The sequence below is a fragment of the Heloderma suspectum genome, chromosome 1, assembly GCF_057233095.1.
Source record: "Heloderma suspectum isolate Gila_16-S chromosome 1, 16-S_ref, whole genome shotgun sequence".
Taxonomy (NCBI): Eukaryota; Metazoa; Chordata; class Lepidosauria; order Squamata; family Helodermatidae; genus Heloderma; species Heloderma suspectum.
The window spans coordinates 251,025,196-251,041,790 of record NC_139458.1 but is presented as its reverse complement, the minus strand read 5'-3'; the positions used below and the strand labels follow the sequence as shown (position 1 = coordinate 251,041,790).

At 44.3% G+C, this 16,595-nt stretch overlaps 1 protein-coding gene across 1 annotated transcript in view; it reads left to right on the top strand.

Annotated features, from left to right (window-relative positions):
- Window positions 1–7,393: 7,393 nt before the first annotated feature.
- Window positions 7,394–16,595, top strand: part of PPP3R1 (protein phosphatase 3 regulatory subunit B, alpha) — a 64,198-nt gene continuing 54,996 nt past the window's right edge. The window contains exon 1 of the mRNA XM_084823873.1: window positions 7,394–7,647. Coding sequence (XP_084679999.1) covers window positions 7,645–7,647 — 3 coding nt within the window. The 5' untranslated portion in view covers window positions 7,394–7,644. The remainder of the gene's footprint in view (window positions 7,648–16,595) is intronic.

The following is a 16,595-nucleotide window of genomic DNA, read 5'->3' as shown; positions in this document are numbered from 1 at the left end:
CATCGCTGAAAGAACAAAGAAGAAAAATAATGTTTGCTTGGTTCAGGTTGTTACACACACAGAGACACTTTTTGTTAAAACAATAATGAGCCTTATTACCAGATTACACTATCAATCAATGGATCATTTCCTACGAGCTAGTCTTCCTCTTCTTACTAATATGAAAAGTTGTGCAGCTCTATGCTATGCAGACTTACACACACTTAAGTAAGTCTCACTTTATTCAATGGGACCTACTTCCAAGTAAGTGTACATAGGATTGCAGTCATCCCTACCCAAAAACTCGCCTTTATTGTACATGATTGTATAATATTGTTGGATGTTAATGCAGCTGACAACAGCAGGCCTTAAGGGTGGGATATAAATAATAAATAAATGATATGATGTATAGCCCTAGTTCATACCAACTGTGTTTTGCAATTCTTTAGCTCCGGTCATTTTATTTTATTTGGAAATTTAGGACAGGCTGTTACTGTGAAGATAAACTACCATACAAATGTGAAGAGTATTCCTCAGCACAGTTTCTACCCATAATGCCAGAAATGATTCAGTAGTGCAAGCCTACCGATGAGGCAATTTTTATAACACCTTTATCTAATGGCTCGGTTAAACAGGTTAAAGGTATAATCCTATGCAAATTTAGACAGAAAAAAGTCCTACAACTCCTAGCTCGGCCCAACCAGCCATGCTGGCTAGGGAATGCTGGGAACTGTAGGACGTTTTTTGTCTAAACATGCAGAGGATTGTGTCCTATGCACTTTGGGCACCACCAGGAGGGTATCTTTTGATCATTGCAGCATCCGAACAGGCAGGTTAGGGGGTCAGGCAATCTCTTAAATATCCTTGTCCCGAATTATTGGGGTTTTGTAAATAAGTAGCAAACTCTTAAACCTGGCCTGGCAGCTAGTGCAGTTCCCTCAGCATAGGTGTAATATGCTGGCAATAAGGTGCTCCCATTACCAATCCTGCTACAGCATTCTGTACCAACTGCAGCTTATGGACCAACCTCAGGGGCAAGTCCACATAAGACGCATTGCAGTAATCCAACACTGAGGTTATCAATGCATGGACCACAGAAATTAAGCTATCCCTGCCTAGCAATGGCAGTAGCGGTCTTACCAGACAAAGCTGCTAAAAGGCACTGATAGGCGTCAAAGAAACATGTGCCTACAGTGACAGGGCTGGATCAAGAAGCACCCCCAGACTGCACACCTGCTCCTTCAGGAGGGAGTGTAATCTGGTCCAGAATAGGCAACTGACCCAGTTCCCAAACAAGGGAACTACTCACCCGCAGAGCCTTCGTGTTGTGAGGATTTAGTTTATTGACCCTTATCTAGCCCACCACTGCATCCAGACACCGGTCCAAGGCTCACTACAGATTCAGATGTTACAGAAAAATAGACCTAGGTGCCATCAGCACACTGACAGCACCTCACTCCAAATCACCTAATGACTGCTCCCAAAGACTGCTTTTTGAAGTTCATTTGTTTTATTATTTTTTTAATCAGGTGTTATTTATGACTGTAAGCTGCCCTGAGTGCCATTTTTCTTGGTAAAAAAGTGGGGCTCAAATCAAATAAATAAATTTTCAAAAGAATGAATTTTGCATTTTAAATGCTTATTCATTTAGTGTTATAGCCTGTTCTTTCCCTAGGGTTCAGTGCAGCTAACAGTTGTTGTTGTTCAGTCGTTCAGTCGTGTCCGACTCTTCGTGACCCCATGGACCATAGAACGCCAGGCCTTCCTGTCCTGCGCTCTCTCCCGGAGCGTGCTCAAGTTCATATTCATTGCATCCGTGATGCTATCTAGCCATCTCATCCTCTGCCGTCCCCTTCTCCTTTTGCCTTCAGTCTTTCCCAGCATCAGGGTCTTTTCCAGGGAGTTTTCTCTTCGCATTAGGTGGCCAAAATATTGGAGCTTCAGCTTCATTATCTGTCCTTCCAATGAGCACTCAGGGTTGATTTCCTTTAGGATGGACTGATTTGACCTCCTTGCAGTCCAGGGGACTCGTAAGAGTCTTCTCCAGCACCACAGTTCGAAAGCATCAATTCTTCGGCGCTCAGCCTTCCTTATAGTCCAGCTCTCACAGCCATACGTTGCTACTGGGAAAACCATAGCTTTGATTAGACGGACCTTTGTCGGCAAGGTGATGTCTCTGCTTCTTACTATGCTGTCTAGGTTGGCCATAGCTTTCCTCCCAAGGAGCAAGCGTCTTTTAATTTCAGGGCTACAGTCACCGTCTGCGGTGATCTTGGAGCCCAAGAAAGTAAAATCTGTCACTGCTTCCATTTCTTCCCCTTCTATATGCCAGGAAGTGATGGGGCCAGATGCCATGATCTTAGTTTTTTTAATGTTGAGTTTCAAACCAGCTTTTGCACTCTCCTCTTTCACCCTCAACAAGAGGCTCTTGAGATCCTCTTCGCTTTCTGCCATTAGGGTGGTATCGTCTGCATATCGGAGGTTGTTGATAATTCTCCCAGCAATCTTAATTCCGACCTGTGATTCATCCAACCCGGCATTTCTCATGATGTACTCTGCATATAAGTTAAATAAGCAGGGTGACAATATGCAGCCTTGTCGTACTCCTTTCCCAATTTTGAACCAATCGGTTGTTCCATGTCTGGTTCTTACTGTTGCTTCTTGACCCTCGTACAGGTTTCTCAGGAGACAGGTAAGGTGGTCTGGTACTCCCCTCTCTTTCAGAATTTGCCAGAGTTTGTTGTGATCCACACAATCAAAGGCTTTAGCGTAGTCAATGCAGCAGAAATAGACGTTTTTCTGGAATTCTCTTGCTTTCTCCATGATGCAGCGAATGTTGGCGATTTGATCTCTAGTTCCTCTGCCTCTTCGAAACCCAGCTTGTACTTCCGGTAGTTCTCGGTTCGCATACTGCTGAAGCCTAGCTTGTAGGATTTTCAGCATCACCTTGCTGGCATGTGAAATGAGCGCAATTGTGCGGTAGTTTGAACACTCTTTGGCGTTGCCCTTCTTTGGAATTGGAATGTAAACTGACCTTTTCCAGTCTTGTGGCCACTGTTGAGTGTTCCAGATTTGTTGGCATATTGAATGCAGCACTTTAACAGCATCATCTTTTAGGATTTTAAATAGCTCGGCTGGAATACTGTCATCTCCGCTAGCTTTGTTGTTACTAATGCTTCCTAAGGCCCACTTGATTTCACTCTCTAGGATGTCCGGCTCAAGTTCAGTGACCGCACTATCATGGCTATCAGGGACATTAAGATCTTTCCTGTATAGTTCTTCTGTGTATTCTTTCCACCTCTTCTTAATCTCATCTGCTTCTGTTAGGTCCCTGCCTTCTTTGTCCTTTATCATGCCCCTCTTTGCACAAAACGTTCCCTTGAGATCTCCAATTTTCTTGAAGAGATCTCTAGTCTTTCCCATTCTGTTGTTTTCCTCGATTTCTTTGCATTGTTCATTTAAGAAGGCCTTCTTGTCTCTCCTTGCTATTCTCTGGAACTCTGCATTCAGTTGGGTATATCTTTCCCTTTCTCCCTTGCTTTTCGCTTCCCTTCTTTCGTGAGCTACTAGTAAAGCCTCATCAGACAGCCACTTTGCTTTCTTGCATTTCTTTTTCTTTGGGATGGATTTCGTTGCTGCCTCCTGAACAATGTTACGGACCTCCAACCATAGTTCCTCAGGCACTCTGTCTATCAGGTCTAATCCCTGAAATCTATTCCTCACCTCCACTGTATATTCATCAGGGATATGATTTAGGTCATACCTGAACGGTTTAGTGGTTTTCCCGACGTTCTTCAATTTAAGCCGAAATTTTGCAAGAAGCAGCTCATGATCTGAGCCACAATCAGCTCCAGGTCTTGTTTTTACTGACTGTATGGAGCTTCTCCATCTTTGGCTGCAAAGGACATAATCAATCTGATTTCGATATTGACCATCTGGTGATGTCCATGTGTAGAGTCGCCTCTTGTGCTGTTGGAAAAGAGTGTTTGCTATGATCAGCATGTTCTCTTGGCAAAACTCTATTAGCTTTTGTCCTGCTTCATTTTGTACACCAAGGCCATGCCTGCCTGTTATCCCGGTGATTTCTTGACTTCCTACTTTAGCATTCCAATCCCCTATGATGAAGAGGACATCTTTTTTTGGTGTGAGTTCTAGAAGGTGTTGTAGGTCTTCATAGAACCGATCAACCTCAGCTTCTTCAGCCTCAGTGGTTGGGGCATAGACTTGAATTACTGTGATGTTGAATGGTTTGCCTTGGATTCGTACTGAGATCATTCTATCATTTTTATGATTGTACCCCAGTACTGCTTTTCCCACCCTTTTGTTGACTATGAGTGCTACTCCATTTCTTCTAAGGGATTCTTGCCCACAATAGTAGATATGATAGTCACCTGAATTAAATTCGCCCATGCCTGTCCATTTTAGTTCGCTGATTCCCAAGATGTCGATGTTCAATCTTGCCATCTCATGTTTGACCACCTCCAGCTTACCTTGATTCATTGATCTGACATTCCAGGTTCCTAAACAATATTGTTCTTTACAGCATCGGATTTTCTTTTCACCACCAGACACATCCACAGCTGAGTGTCCTTTCGGCTTTGGCCTAGCCGCTTCACTCTTTCTGGCGCTACTTGGAAATACCCTCTGCTCTTCCCCAGTAGCATATTGGACACCTTCCGACCTGAGGGGCTCATCTTCCGGCGTCATCTCTTTTAGCCTTGTGATACATTCCATGGGGTTTTCTTGGCAAGAATACTGGAGTGGGTTGCCATTTCCTTCTCCAGTGGACCACATTTTGTCAGAACTCTCTGCCATGACCTGTCCGTCTTGGGTGGCCCTGCACGGCATAGCTTATGGCTTCATTGAGTTACGCAAGCCCCTTCGCCACAACAAGGCAGTGATCCATGAAGGGGGCAGCTAACAGTAGTTTTGAATAAAAATGGATCCATAGTAGTGTAAGTTGTTAAATATTTAAATTGTGCTAAGCCCAAATTCCATAAAAGGCTAACATCAGAGGAACAGAAAAATGAAACCACACAGCAAGAAAGGACAAGGAAAAACAAATCTGACACTGACTTAATGCATCCGCCCTGTCATAGAAAGTACTTCATAGAATCACAGGGTTGGAAGGGGCCTACAAGACCATCGAGTCCAGCCCCCCGCTCAGTGCAGGAAGCCTGATTCCCAGGCAGAGCCCCATCCAAATACTAACCAGGGTTGACCCTGCTTAGCTTCCAAGATCAGGCACATCCAGCCTTGCCCCCACAAGATGGCTCCATCAATACATTCAGGATTGTGATGTTGCCTTCTGTTCCCACTGCAAGCCTTCTCTTATTTTATTTTGTAGTGAATTTTTTTTACTCCTCAGTCAAAGCGTAAAAAGCCCCTCAGTTTTACCACTAAGTTCTTCAGTCAAAAAGGCTCTGACAGTGACTTAGTTAAAGATACAATGCAAAACAAAAAAGGGATTAGGGAAGAAGGAGGGAAAAAGCAAACCAGCGCAGTACTTCTTAAAGTCTAGAAGTTCTTATAATGGCCAACTTGAATGGAAAATGGAAATGGTTAAGGGAGAGAAGCCAAAAGGAGCTGGCCTGTCAGCAAAGTCAAGGAAGTTGGCCCCACTTCCCATAGGAAGCTGCTTTATATCCAGTCAGACCATTGGTCCATATAGCCCAGTATTGGCTGACTCTACAGAGACCTGATTCACACAGTCAAAACAGCCCACCATGGCTTAAGCCATGGTGGGTTGCAGCAAGGGTTGGTGCATGCCAGGTGGGATTTGAATATTCACCTAGTATAGGCTATTGGTTATGCAGTGGCTGTTTAAATCTTGCACAGACCCCACTGTCCTGGTCAAACCAGCCCACTGACTGCCAGCAGCTCTCCAGAGCTTTAGATAGGAGGAATCTGTTCCAGCCCTAGCAGCAGAGATTGAACCTTTTATACAAAGCTACAGTCTTCCCCCTCTGCTGCAGCCTGATGGAATGGCTATTGCCATAGGACAGTTGAGGGACAGTAAGAGTCAAATGAAACTGACTTTACCAAACAGTTGGTGGTACAAGGTACCTCTGTTTAGGAAAAAGTTCAATGTCTCAGCAGTGTTAGCTTTTTAATAGCCCTACACCTCTGTGCCCTTAACAGCAACTTGTGCAAAACAATGGACAAAAAAGGAGAAAAAACAGATATCTCAAACTATTAAACAGAAAGGAGAGGTGGGCTATCTGAAAATACTAACAAACCCCAAACCTACTAAATGCTTAACTTGCCAAATTTCTGCAGGGTAGGCTGCTGTTGAACGAGAAAGGGCAGAATATTTTTTAGTGTAGGTTTCAGATTTGTGTATGTATTGTTTTGTGTGTACATGTAAGGCATTTTGTTCTTAGCATTTTCATCCTTCTTCCAAATTAATGACAACCTGACACCTAGATATTCAGCAGGTGGATCTTTTCCTAACAGCTTATTTCCCTGACAGGAAAAGCTGTACTAATCATTAGGGTAGCCGCTTCTTTCTAAGTTGAAGTTCAGAAGCAGAATAGCGTTCTCATTAGCATTGGGTGTAAAAGGAATAAACCTCACCCTTATGGCTTATTCCCATAAAATAAGCACCCTGGTGCAACTACCACACTTCCCAAGCAATCAGTGTTAATACTACGCCCACATAATTTGATTTACAGCTATTGTTTTTTCTGTCAGACATGGGTGTTTTAGTATGTTGTTCTGAGAAACGTCCCTAGTCTCCAGGGTATTTAATTACACAGAAGAGTAAGAGAAGAGTGTTTACACCTGCACCTTATACTCTAGGGAGAACTCGTTGGCCCCAGGAGTGGCTTACGGCAACACGCGCTGTCTTCAGGAAACAAGGTTTAAGAAGGGTACTGCCTTTGTCAACGCGGCCATTGTTCCAGCAACGGCAGTCTGAAGTTACCATGTTGTAATTATTTGTACTGAAGGGCTACAGAGTTGTACTTCTGTGACACCCTTATGGTTTTTGAATTTGTTGCACCTAGAACTCAAGAGAAACCCGTAGAAAAGCAGAACCTCCGAAGAAATGAACGGAGCTTCTTGACAAGCAGGGTTTCGCTGCTCCTTCCTCTACTGCAGCCCCCTTTACACACCCTAATCCCTTCCAAATTCTCACAAACACTGAGCGGCCTCCTCCATTTTATAGACACTCTCGTCCCTCCATTACCCCCCGCCTTTCCTTTTTCTCTCCTCCCGGCCCGGGTGACATCACACGCACGTTCCCTTTCGCTCCCTCGGCGTATGCAAATATAGCCCCTGGTTAGCGCGGTCGGCGGAGGAGGATTTGCCCGGATGTTGGAAGCGCCTCCCCTTTGCTGCCGATCGCTCGTTCGAGGTCTCTCTGCTTCGTTTCTCCTCCTTTCTCCCTCCCCCTCCCCTTTCATGAGGCTGCGGGTCAGCGCGAGCCACTGCAGTGAAACCGTCGGCAACCGCCACAAGCCGCTCCGGCCCAGGAGTAAATAACAGCCGAGCGCGAGCCCGGGCGCAGCAGCTGAGCCGAGGCAGAGCGGCGAGCAGGGAGGCGCGCGCGCTGCTCCGGCGGCGGGAGAAGAAGAAGAGGCGGCGGCGGAGGCGGCGGCGGCGGAGGCCGGCACTCGGCGGCAGACTCAGCTGCGAGCAGGCTCTCGACACCCACCCGCCACCATGGTAAGGAAGTGTCGTGTCACTTTCTCCCCCCTCCCCCCGGCAGGCCCCGACGGAACCTTCCAGACCCGGTTAAAGGGGGGGGGAGGCGAATCCCCCCCTCCCGGGGAAAGGAAGCCACGAAATTTCTCTACCCCCCTTCTTTATTTTTACGCCTGCAGCGATAACGGGCGTAATTTTCTCCCTCCTCCCGTCATGTCAGGCCTTCGTAGAGCGCCGAGACCCTCCGCATAAGGCTTTTCTCTCTCCCCCGCCCCCCGGGCCCCTTTTCCCATAGTTCCCCACAGGCTTAGTGACGTCCTTTTCACATCCTCCCCGGTCCCTTCAGAGACGGTCTCTCCCCTCCCCTCCCCAGGGACCGCATGCATTTTCTCTTTCCTTTACTAAAAGTGGCTTCCCCGCTTTTCCGGTGGTTGCCCTCACCCAGCAGTGACCTCTTCCCTGCAGTGCCCCACCCCGGGCAAAGAATCGTCAGTATTCCCGTTTCACGCAGTAGATTTCTTCCTCCCCATCTACATTCTTGCGAGCACCCTTCTTTCCTATTCTGAACTCCTCCTCATCTCCATATGAAAAAAATCCTGCAAATTCTCTTCATCCCACGCAGCTTCTCTTGCGTATTCACATTGCTTCCTACAGCACCCCCCCCCGCAACCTTTTCTACCTAGTACAGTTCCTTGTCTCCTGCTATGAGCTCATTCTTCTCTCTCTCTCTCTCTTTTCCTCTCCCTCTCCCCCTCCCCCCCCCGTTATTTTCTCACAGTAATATACAATCCCGTATACCGCGTAACGAGATCATGCCTCTGTATACTGTGCTAACTATCCTGGAATGACAGCTAATCTATGGGTGTTTTGCAAATTACCATCGCAGATTATAGACTTCTGCATTTAACTCATACATATGATTAGAAGGAACTGGAATAAATTGCGTTTGGGGAGGGGGATGTATTTTAAACCACTCTGACTGGTAGTAAAGATGGTGGATAATGGGTAAATAATTCCAGAGGGGTAGCCTTCTTAGTCTCTTGGCAGCAAAAATTAGTCTTGTAGCACCTTATGGGCATAAACATTTATTATGGCATAAGCTTTTATGGACCAGAGTCCACTTCATCAGATAGGTCAGTAACGCTACAATCCTGTGCATACTTTATGTGTAAATGATAAGCACCTTTGATGAGCTTCCTCAGGGCTTTAAAAACCTGGCTGTTCAGGTGGGCATTTGGGGTGGGTTAGGGTTTTTTAGAGCAGTGTTGTTCTGTTATGTTTTGTTCACTTGATTATGTAAATTTGTTGTATTTTGTGTTATTAGTATTGTACGCTGCCTAGAGTGGCCAGGTAGCGGGCCAGATGGGTGGCTAATAAATCTAATAGTTAAATAAATAAATCCCATTGGGTACAGTGAGACTTACTTCCAAGTAAACATGAATTTCCCTGTGAATTGGTATTAATTGGTCTTCTCCATATTCATGTGCAGCCTAGTCCTGTGAATGTTTCCTTGGAAGTAAGTCACACTGTGTTCAGTGGGACCTCCTCCCAGGTAAATGTGCATAGTATCTTTCATAGGATCCTTCCTTTCTCAGCTGTCTTAACTGTTCTACCCTGTAGTCATCCCAGATTCACACTATTCCTATAGCTATCGGTTCTATTTTGCCTGCACTCCCACACAGTGAAAGCTGGCTTGGATTCATGTCTTAATACTGCTGTATTTATCATCTTTCTTCCCAGAGATCTCTATTTCCTGCCTTTCTTCTCAGTGTTTCTGGCCACATTTCTTTGTCTTAATAGCATATCCTATTTGCCTACCTGTCCATCCCTTCCTTTCTTTTGCTCCTCCTTCCACATGTTACCATCAGTAAGGCCATCCTTCAGTTCTTCTCCAGAAAAAACAAACTGTCTTCCAGTTGTTTTTTCAGTGTAACTTGTACAGCAATGTAGTACTCCTTTCTTCTTTGCGTTTTGTTAATGTAGGGTACTCTTTCCCCTCAATAACACAGTTAGAATTCTGCAAATACCATAATGTCCTTGTATCCAACCAAACAAAAACATCCCTATGCACTGCCATTTCTTCAGTGAACCCTAAGATACACACAGAAGCCTCCCCTCTCCTATTCACTAATCTTGTGCTAAGTGCCAATAATCACCCATGTTTTCATCTTTTAATACCTGAGCCATCCTTTCTTCACCACAGGAATGTGTATAGTCTCCTCCCCTTCCACCCTTATACACTCTTCTTCCAAAGGCAGTCTCTTAAGTGAGTCTTCAATTTGTTGTTTAGTCTCCCTTGATCCCCAAAATACATAAAAGGCAGCATTTTAGTATATACTTGGTTGTAGTGTGCTGGTTTGGCTGTCTCAAAAGGTTTCTTTGCTGTGGTGCAGCAGTATTTGATCTTCATATTTGAACTGAAATGCAACATAGACCTTTGCAGGAGACATGCCTGATGTTTTGTATTAGGTAATATTAATTCCAAAATACAGGGTTTGAGACATTCAAGACTGATTATGATTATTCAGTGAATAAGGAAGATGAGGGAGAAAGGAGCTGCCTGGCTAAAAATCATGGCGATTAAAAGTAGTCGTTCACTGATATAAAATTAATCTAGTGATACTGCTGCTGTAGTATTTTATGTCAACACTAGGGGTGTCCCCTGCTTGCAACTATTGCCAAGAATCAACGCCCTTTTTCACGAAACATTTATGTTAGCTTAAATTATCTATTAACTTTCCTTTTGTAACAAAACTTTGAATTTACTTAGTTTCTGAAACCAGGGAACCCTGTATACTATGTGTTTCCTTATCATATCTTAGTTGTTTATTGTCTTACACTTTCTAGCTGACATGCACTATGACTTTTTGCTTTTACTTTTTTAAAGTGGGGAAATTCAATTTATGGAGCAACGTTGTGAGGAGAGACTCTGAAGATAAAGACTAGTAGTTGTGTACACTGTGTACTAGAAATATGCGTCAGAGAAACTGGCAGTTTAAAAGCTGACTTTGTTACAAGATGTGTCTTTAAATGAACAGCATTAACTGACTGTAATTCATAATAGTTATAAACTACACTCTGTAACAAGGTTCAGCATTATGCACTGTATTTTGTTACTAAAAAGATCAAAACTAAAACTTCAGTCTTGAGTATGCATGCTTGAAAGAAAGTCTCATTGTAATCAGATAGGTTTCTGAGTAAACCTGGTTAGGAGACCGCTGCTAGATTGAAAAACAAGCCTTTAGATAGATCTTCAGTAAATGTTCAGTAAATTAAGGACAGTACATCATCATCATGAAAATATTTTTGTGTGTAAACCTCTATTTTATGAAACGTTCTGTACTGAGAAATATTTCTGTCACAAGAGTTCTGAAGTACTACTGAATATAAGGTTTCACGTCCAGCTTTAATTTGATTCAAGCGGTGATAAATCTGGGTAAGAGTTCGGTAGATGAAACTATACAAAGCTTGTAATCTCAATGGGATCTACCAGTAAAGTACCATTTTTAAATCCACATATTTTTCTGCTTATTGGGTTCTTTAGACATACAGGCCTTCATCCAAAGTTTAAGTGCATCCAGGGGTTGTGCAAGCCATACAGTTATTTTCATTAAAACCTTCTTGCCCCACCACAAACTGCTCTTTGGGAAAGTACTAAACACTTGGTCATGCCAAGCTAGCAGTGTTGATTGTTCTGTTGATTGTCACAACTACCTTCAGTACTCATGAATGAATGGAAGCCTGGCAACCCACTTAAAAGAGGTACCGTGTTCAGCTGATGGACATGGCCCCCCCTTTTTTTTTAGAACTGCTGCACTAAATGCAAAAAGTGCAGCATCTTTTTCTCCATATTTGTTGTAGGTGTGATGTGTGTTTTGTAATCTTGCTCATATAGGGCCTTTCCACTCAAGCTTTTATTTTGTGTTTTTGTGTGCGGAGAGAAAATGCGTGTTTATTGCACAACCTGTCCTCTCAACATTTTTGTTTCTGTAGCTAGGATACCATATGCTACCAACACTCAGGTTATAGTGGTCAAACTTTCTTCTCCTGGGTAACACACTCAAGCCTGGTATGATTGCCTTGTGTTGTTGCTGGAGTGTTGCCTTCTGGATATTTTCTGTGATGTAACTAGTGATGAAGGACAATCTTTTTTCCCTTCTCTCTGAAGCTTTCTAATAATATTCTTCAGAGATTAGACACTCCTCTATTTCTGTATGAGAGATCTTATCCGGGCCTACTTTAAAAACAACAACAACGCCCCAAACCTAAATTTACTGGAAGTTATGTTTTCCTCTTTCCTCTCTAAAGTGTACATCAAGTGATCTTTAAAGGTGGGGGTGGGAGGAAGGCTTCAATAGCAGGGAAGTTATGTTTTTCACACAACCTTAGGAAGGCTATCACTCTTGTTTCCATCATTCCCAGTATCAGTTTTACAGGTGAGATTGCACAATTGCCATTTTAAAGGTATTATAAATGAAGGACTATTGGACAAATGCTAAAATGTAATTGTGGAACGCCTGGTTGATTTCATAGAAAGGCCCTTATTTACATAATTACATTTATCTAAATAAAATAACTGGTACCATTAATCTAAACTGGTACCATTAGAACAAACCATTCATTTCATAAAGTGAGATTTTTCCATAATTTAAAAACACTCTTAATAATAGCAATTACCTTTGCAGTGTAGAGTAACTTTGTTATGTTTCTGCAGGATCTAAACGTTGGTATGCATAGTGAATGATCTGAAGTGAAATTAGTGTAGTATCAGTGGTAGGATTTTTTTTTAAGGTGAAAGCTGTAATCTGAATTAAACAAGTAATCACTGATTTTGTTACTATAGAATTATATATGGCAACTGTGTGTAAATTTAAATCCTTGAGGCAATGCATACTAGCTTCTGGATTAGTTTTCACTTATGCGTTACTGACAAGGTTCATTTATGGTCAGGCAAGATTATTAGCTATTCACTATTCTTTTGATATAGTTGGCCCTGATATGTGTAAGTTGTGTATGATTAAAATATCTCTAATGGTGAATGCGAGTGGTTGAGTACTATTAGTCTGGAAGTGAAACAACTCAAAAGAAGAGTAGTTGCATAGTAGAGTAGAAAAGTTGAAGGAAATGGTCCGCTCTGTTCCCTAATAGGTTATAGTAAGTATCTTGGAGTGGGGATAAGAGTGTGTGTGTGTGTGGGGGGGGTGCCATGAGGATAACACACATACACCACTGTGTGCATGCTGTATTGTGATGTTTCAAGAAGAAGTAGTAGCTTTGCCCTCTTTTCACTCTAGAGACCCTCCTACCCCCCTATAGATATACAATACTTGGATATAAAAAAGATTCCAGGCTGGAAGCCCTCTAGCACTTTAAAACATAGCAAGGGAAGGGGATGAGAGGGGGAAAAATATATTCCTTCTCATGGCCCCAGCTTGTGAGGCCTGAACAGTGCGAAGTTTATTTGACTATATAAGATTCCATAAATCCTTGTATGGTAACGTATCATCCAAGGCAGCATTTGTTCAAGGGGAAGTCTCTGCTCTCTCCACTGAAGCCTCCTGAAAAGTCTACTGAGAGTTAAGGGACCCTCAGGAATGGCCTGGGTTCTGGGGTAGCGGCTGCAGTGGAAGGGGGGAATTAGGTGGAGGCAGCTTGCAGAGCGTTGTATGCAACCCTATAAAAATAGACCCATGCATATTTGGGGAATTGTAGATAAACCAGTCCTTCCAGCTGTCACCTATATATTTACAGTACATTAAACAAGCAATTTGCAAAACAGTGGTGGCATTTTTACAAAGACTGATTTGGACTTGGAAAAGTATGAAAAATGAAACTTTCTGAGAATTGTACTTTTGAATATGCATTCACCTGGATTGCATGAGCACTGTTAGTTAAATAAGTTACAGTGGCTTGTTTAAGCCATGGCGCTTACTAGGCAGCATTTTTCTAGTCACCTTCTGAGTAGGTTGTTGGGTTATTTGAGGGGTGTTTCCCCCTCCAACAGGTCATTTTTTTGACAAATATGTTTTTATTGTGAATTTTCAACAATACAAAACAACAACAAAAAAGGAAGAGGCTACTGATCCATTATCAGAGGCAGCATGGGTACCTCTTACTTTCTCTCTCTTCCTTGGTTTGTTCATTTTCTGTTTGTCTATTGATTACCTGCTCTGTGAGAGTGGGATGTCCCTGAGTGAGAGCAGGGATCCCCTAACAACAGTTGTATCTACATCTCATTGTTTGCCCACCCTTGGTGAGAGATGGGGGAAAGGGGCATTATGTGCCAGAGCTGCTACTTGTGCCCAGGGTGAGAGCTTGTGGTAGTTAGAGAGCCAGGGGGGAGGAGTATTTGCCACACTCCAGGTGAGAGATGGAATGAACATGAACTAATGGAACCTGGGTAAATGGCTAGGAAATAAGCATTTGTTCTCTATGTCGCTTGGCTGTTTGGCAAGGCTGATGTCCTAGATGTGACCAGTGGCTGGTTATAACTACAAGCTACAAATTGTGACTGTTAGTTTGACTGGGAGTGATTGTTCTATGAGTAGAGTGTATGTTGAGAGTATGTTTGAATGGTTGGTGGGTGCTGAGAGTGTGTGGGTAGTTCGGGTGTGGTAAGGATGTACTTGGGAAACTCTTGACACAGGGACCCATGGAGGAGGGTACCACTATTCCAATGATTTGGAGCAGCAGGAGTACTCCATTGTCATTGATAAACCATTTCCTGTTGAAATTTGAACTCATGGTGCTGTTTTCCTCCTGCAAGGGTGGAGGACCCATTCGGATGGTCCACCCCAGGAGACTGATGGAATCCAATGGATTTTTGAATGCTCTTGGGGATTTTCACGTGGAGAGAGCTGGTGATCCCGCTGAGGCCCTAGTCTCACTGTAGAACAGTGAGATTCAGAGGGTTATTGACTTGATTGCACCTGAGTGTCCTCTCCAGCACTGTGGAGCCCGCTCTGCTCCTTGGTATAATGGGGAGCTGCGGTCAGTGAAACAGGCTGGACATTGACTAGAGCGCAAATGGTGTAAGACTTGAAGCAAAGGTGACCAAGCACGCTCTAGAGCACATAATCATGCCTATTGCGTGGCAGTGCAGGAAGCAAAGAAGGCTTATTTTGCTGCCTCCATTGCATCCTCGAGTAGCCATCCAGTGGAGCTCTTCCATGTGGTTCAGAGTCTGTTAACATCCTCCCCAGTAAATGGGGCCCTGACCCTGTCAAGGATCCACTGTGATCCGTTTGCACCACACTTTGAGGAAAAAAATGCTTGTCTCCGCAGCGAACTTGATGCTGTTGTTAGAGCAGTTCTAGTTGAGATGTCTGATGCCACCATCTGCCCGATTTTGTGGGATCAGTTCCAGTTACTGGGGCCTGATGATGTGGACAAGGTGCTTTCAGCAGTGCAACCAACCACATGCCCTCTTGATCCCTGCCTCTCCTAGCTAATAAAAGCTAGCCAAGGGGGTATGACTGGGTGGGTCCAGGAAGTGATAAATGCTTCCCTTTGGGAAGGGATGGTCTCTGCTATCCTTACGGAGGCAGTAGTGCGACCACTCCTGAACAAGCCCACTCTGGACCTGATGGTATTAGATAACTACCGCCCAGTTGTAAATACTCCTTTTTTAGGGAGGGTACTTTTAGGGATGGTTGTGGCAGAGCAGCTGCAGGCACTCTTGAAGGATACTGATGATCTAGACCCATTCCAGTCTGGGTTTCGATCTGGTTATGGGACTGAATCAGCCTTAGTCACCCTGATGGATGACCTCTATCGAGTGAGGGACAGGGGTAACGCAAACCTGTTAATTCTGTTTGATCTCTCATCGGCTTTTGATACTGTTGACCATAGTATTCTCCTGGATCGACTCCGTGGGATGGATATTGGAGGCACTGTATTACAGTAGTTCTGGTCCTACTTGCAGGGATGATTTCAGGGATTAACATTGGGTGACTTTTCTTCGGCACCTTGGCAATTGAGCTATGGGGTCCGCAAGGCACCATCTTGTCCCAAATGTTGTTTAACATCTAAATGAAGCTGTTGGGAGTAGTCATTAGGGGATTTGGAGCCAAGTGCCATCAGTATGCTGGTGACACACAGCAGTATCTCCCTGTGTCATCTGAAACAGGAGAGGCTGTGCAAGTCCTGGATCAGTGCCTAGACTCAGTAATGGGCTGGATGAGAGCCAGTGAACTGAAACCTAATCTGGGGAAGATGGAAGCCCTGTGGGTGAGTGGTTCCCGGGTCTGGGAGATAGGCTCATTGCCTGTTCTGGATGGGGTTGCACTCCCTCTGAAAGATCTGGTTCATAGTCTGGGGGTGCTCTTAGGTCCATCACTGTCGCTGGAGGTCCAAGTGGCCACAGAGGCTTGGATTGCCTTTTACCAGCTTCAGCTAGTTTGCCAGCTACAGCCTCTCCTGGACAGGGGTAGCTTGGCCATGGTGGTACAGGCATTAGTAACCTCAAAACTGGATTACCATAATGAGGTCTGTGGGGCTGCTATTAAGGCTGCTCCAGAAGCTGGAGCTAGTGCACAATGCAGCAGGTTGGCTGTTGTCAAGAGCTGCCCATTTCAGCATTCAACTCTTTTGCTGAGGGAACTGCACTGGCTACCTATTCGCTACTGGGCCAGGTTTAAGATTCTAGTATTAGTGTCCAAAGCCCTGAACAACTTGGGGCCAGGATACCTGGGAGAGCACCTTCTCCCTTACCAACCTGCCCAGCCACTGAGGTCATCAGAGGGCATGTGGTTCCACATGGACCTATGGCCTGACTGGAATCCACCAGGAAAAGAGCCTTCAGTGTGGTGGTTCCCTTCCTGTGGAATTCCTTGCCTTTGGGGGTCAAGCAGGCGCCAACATTGTGTTGCTTCTGGCACATCCTGAAGACACTGTTATTTTGGGAGGCCTTCCTTCACTGACCAGCCTCGGTTTTTCAAAACCTGGTTTGTCAGAACTCTGTTTCTTTT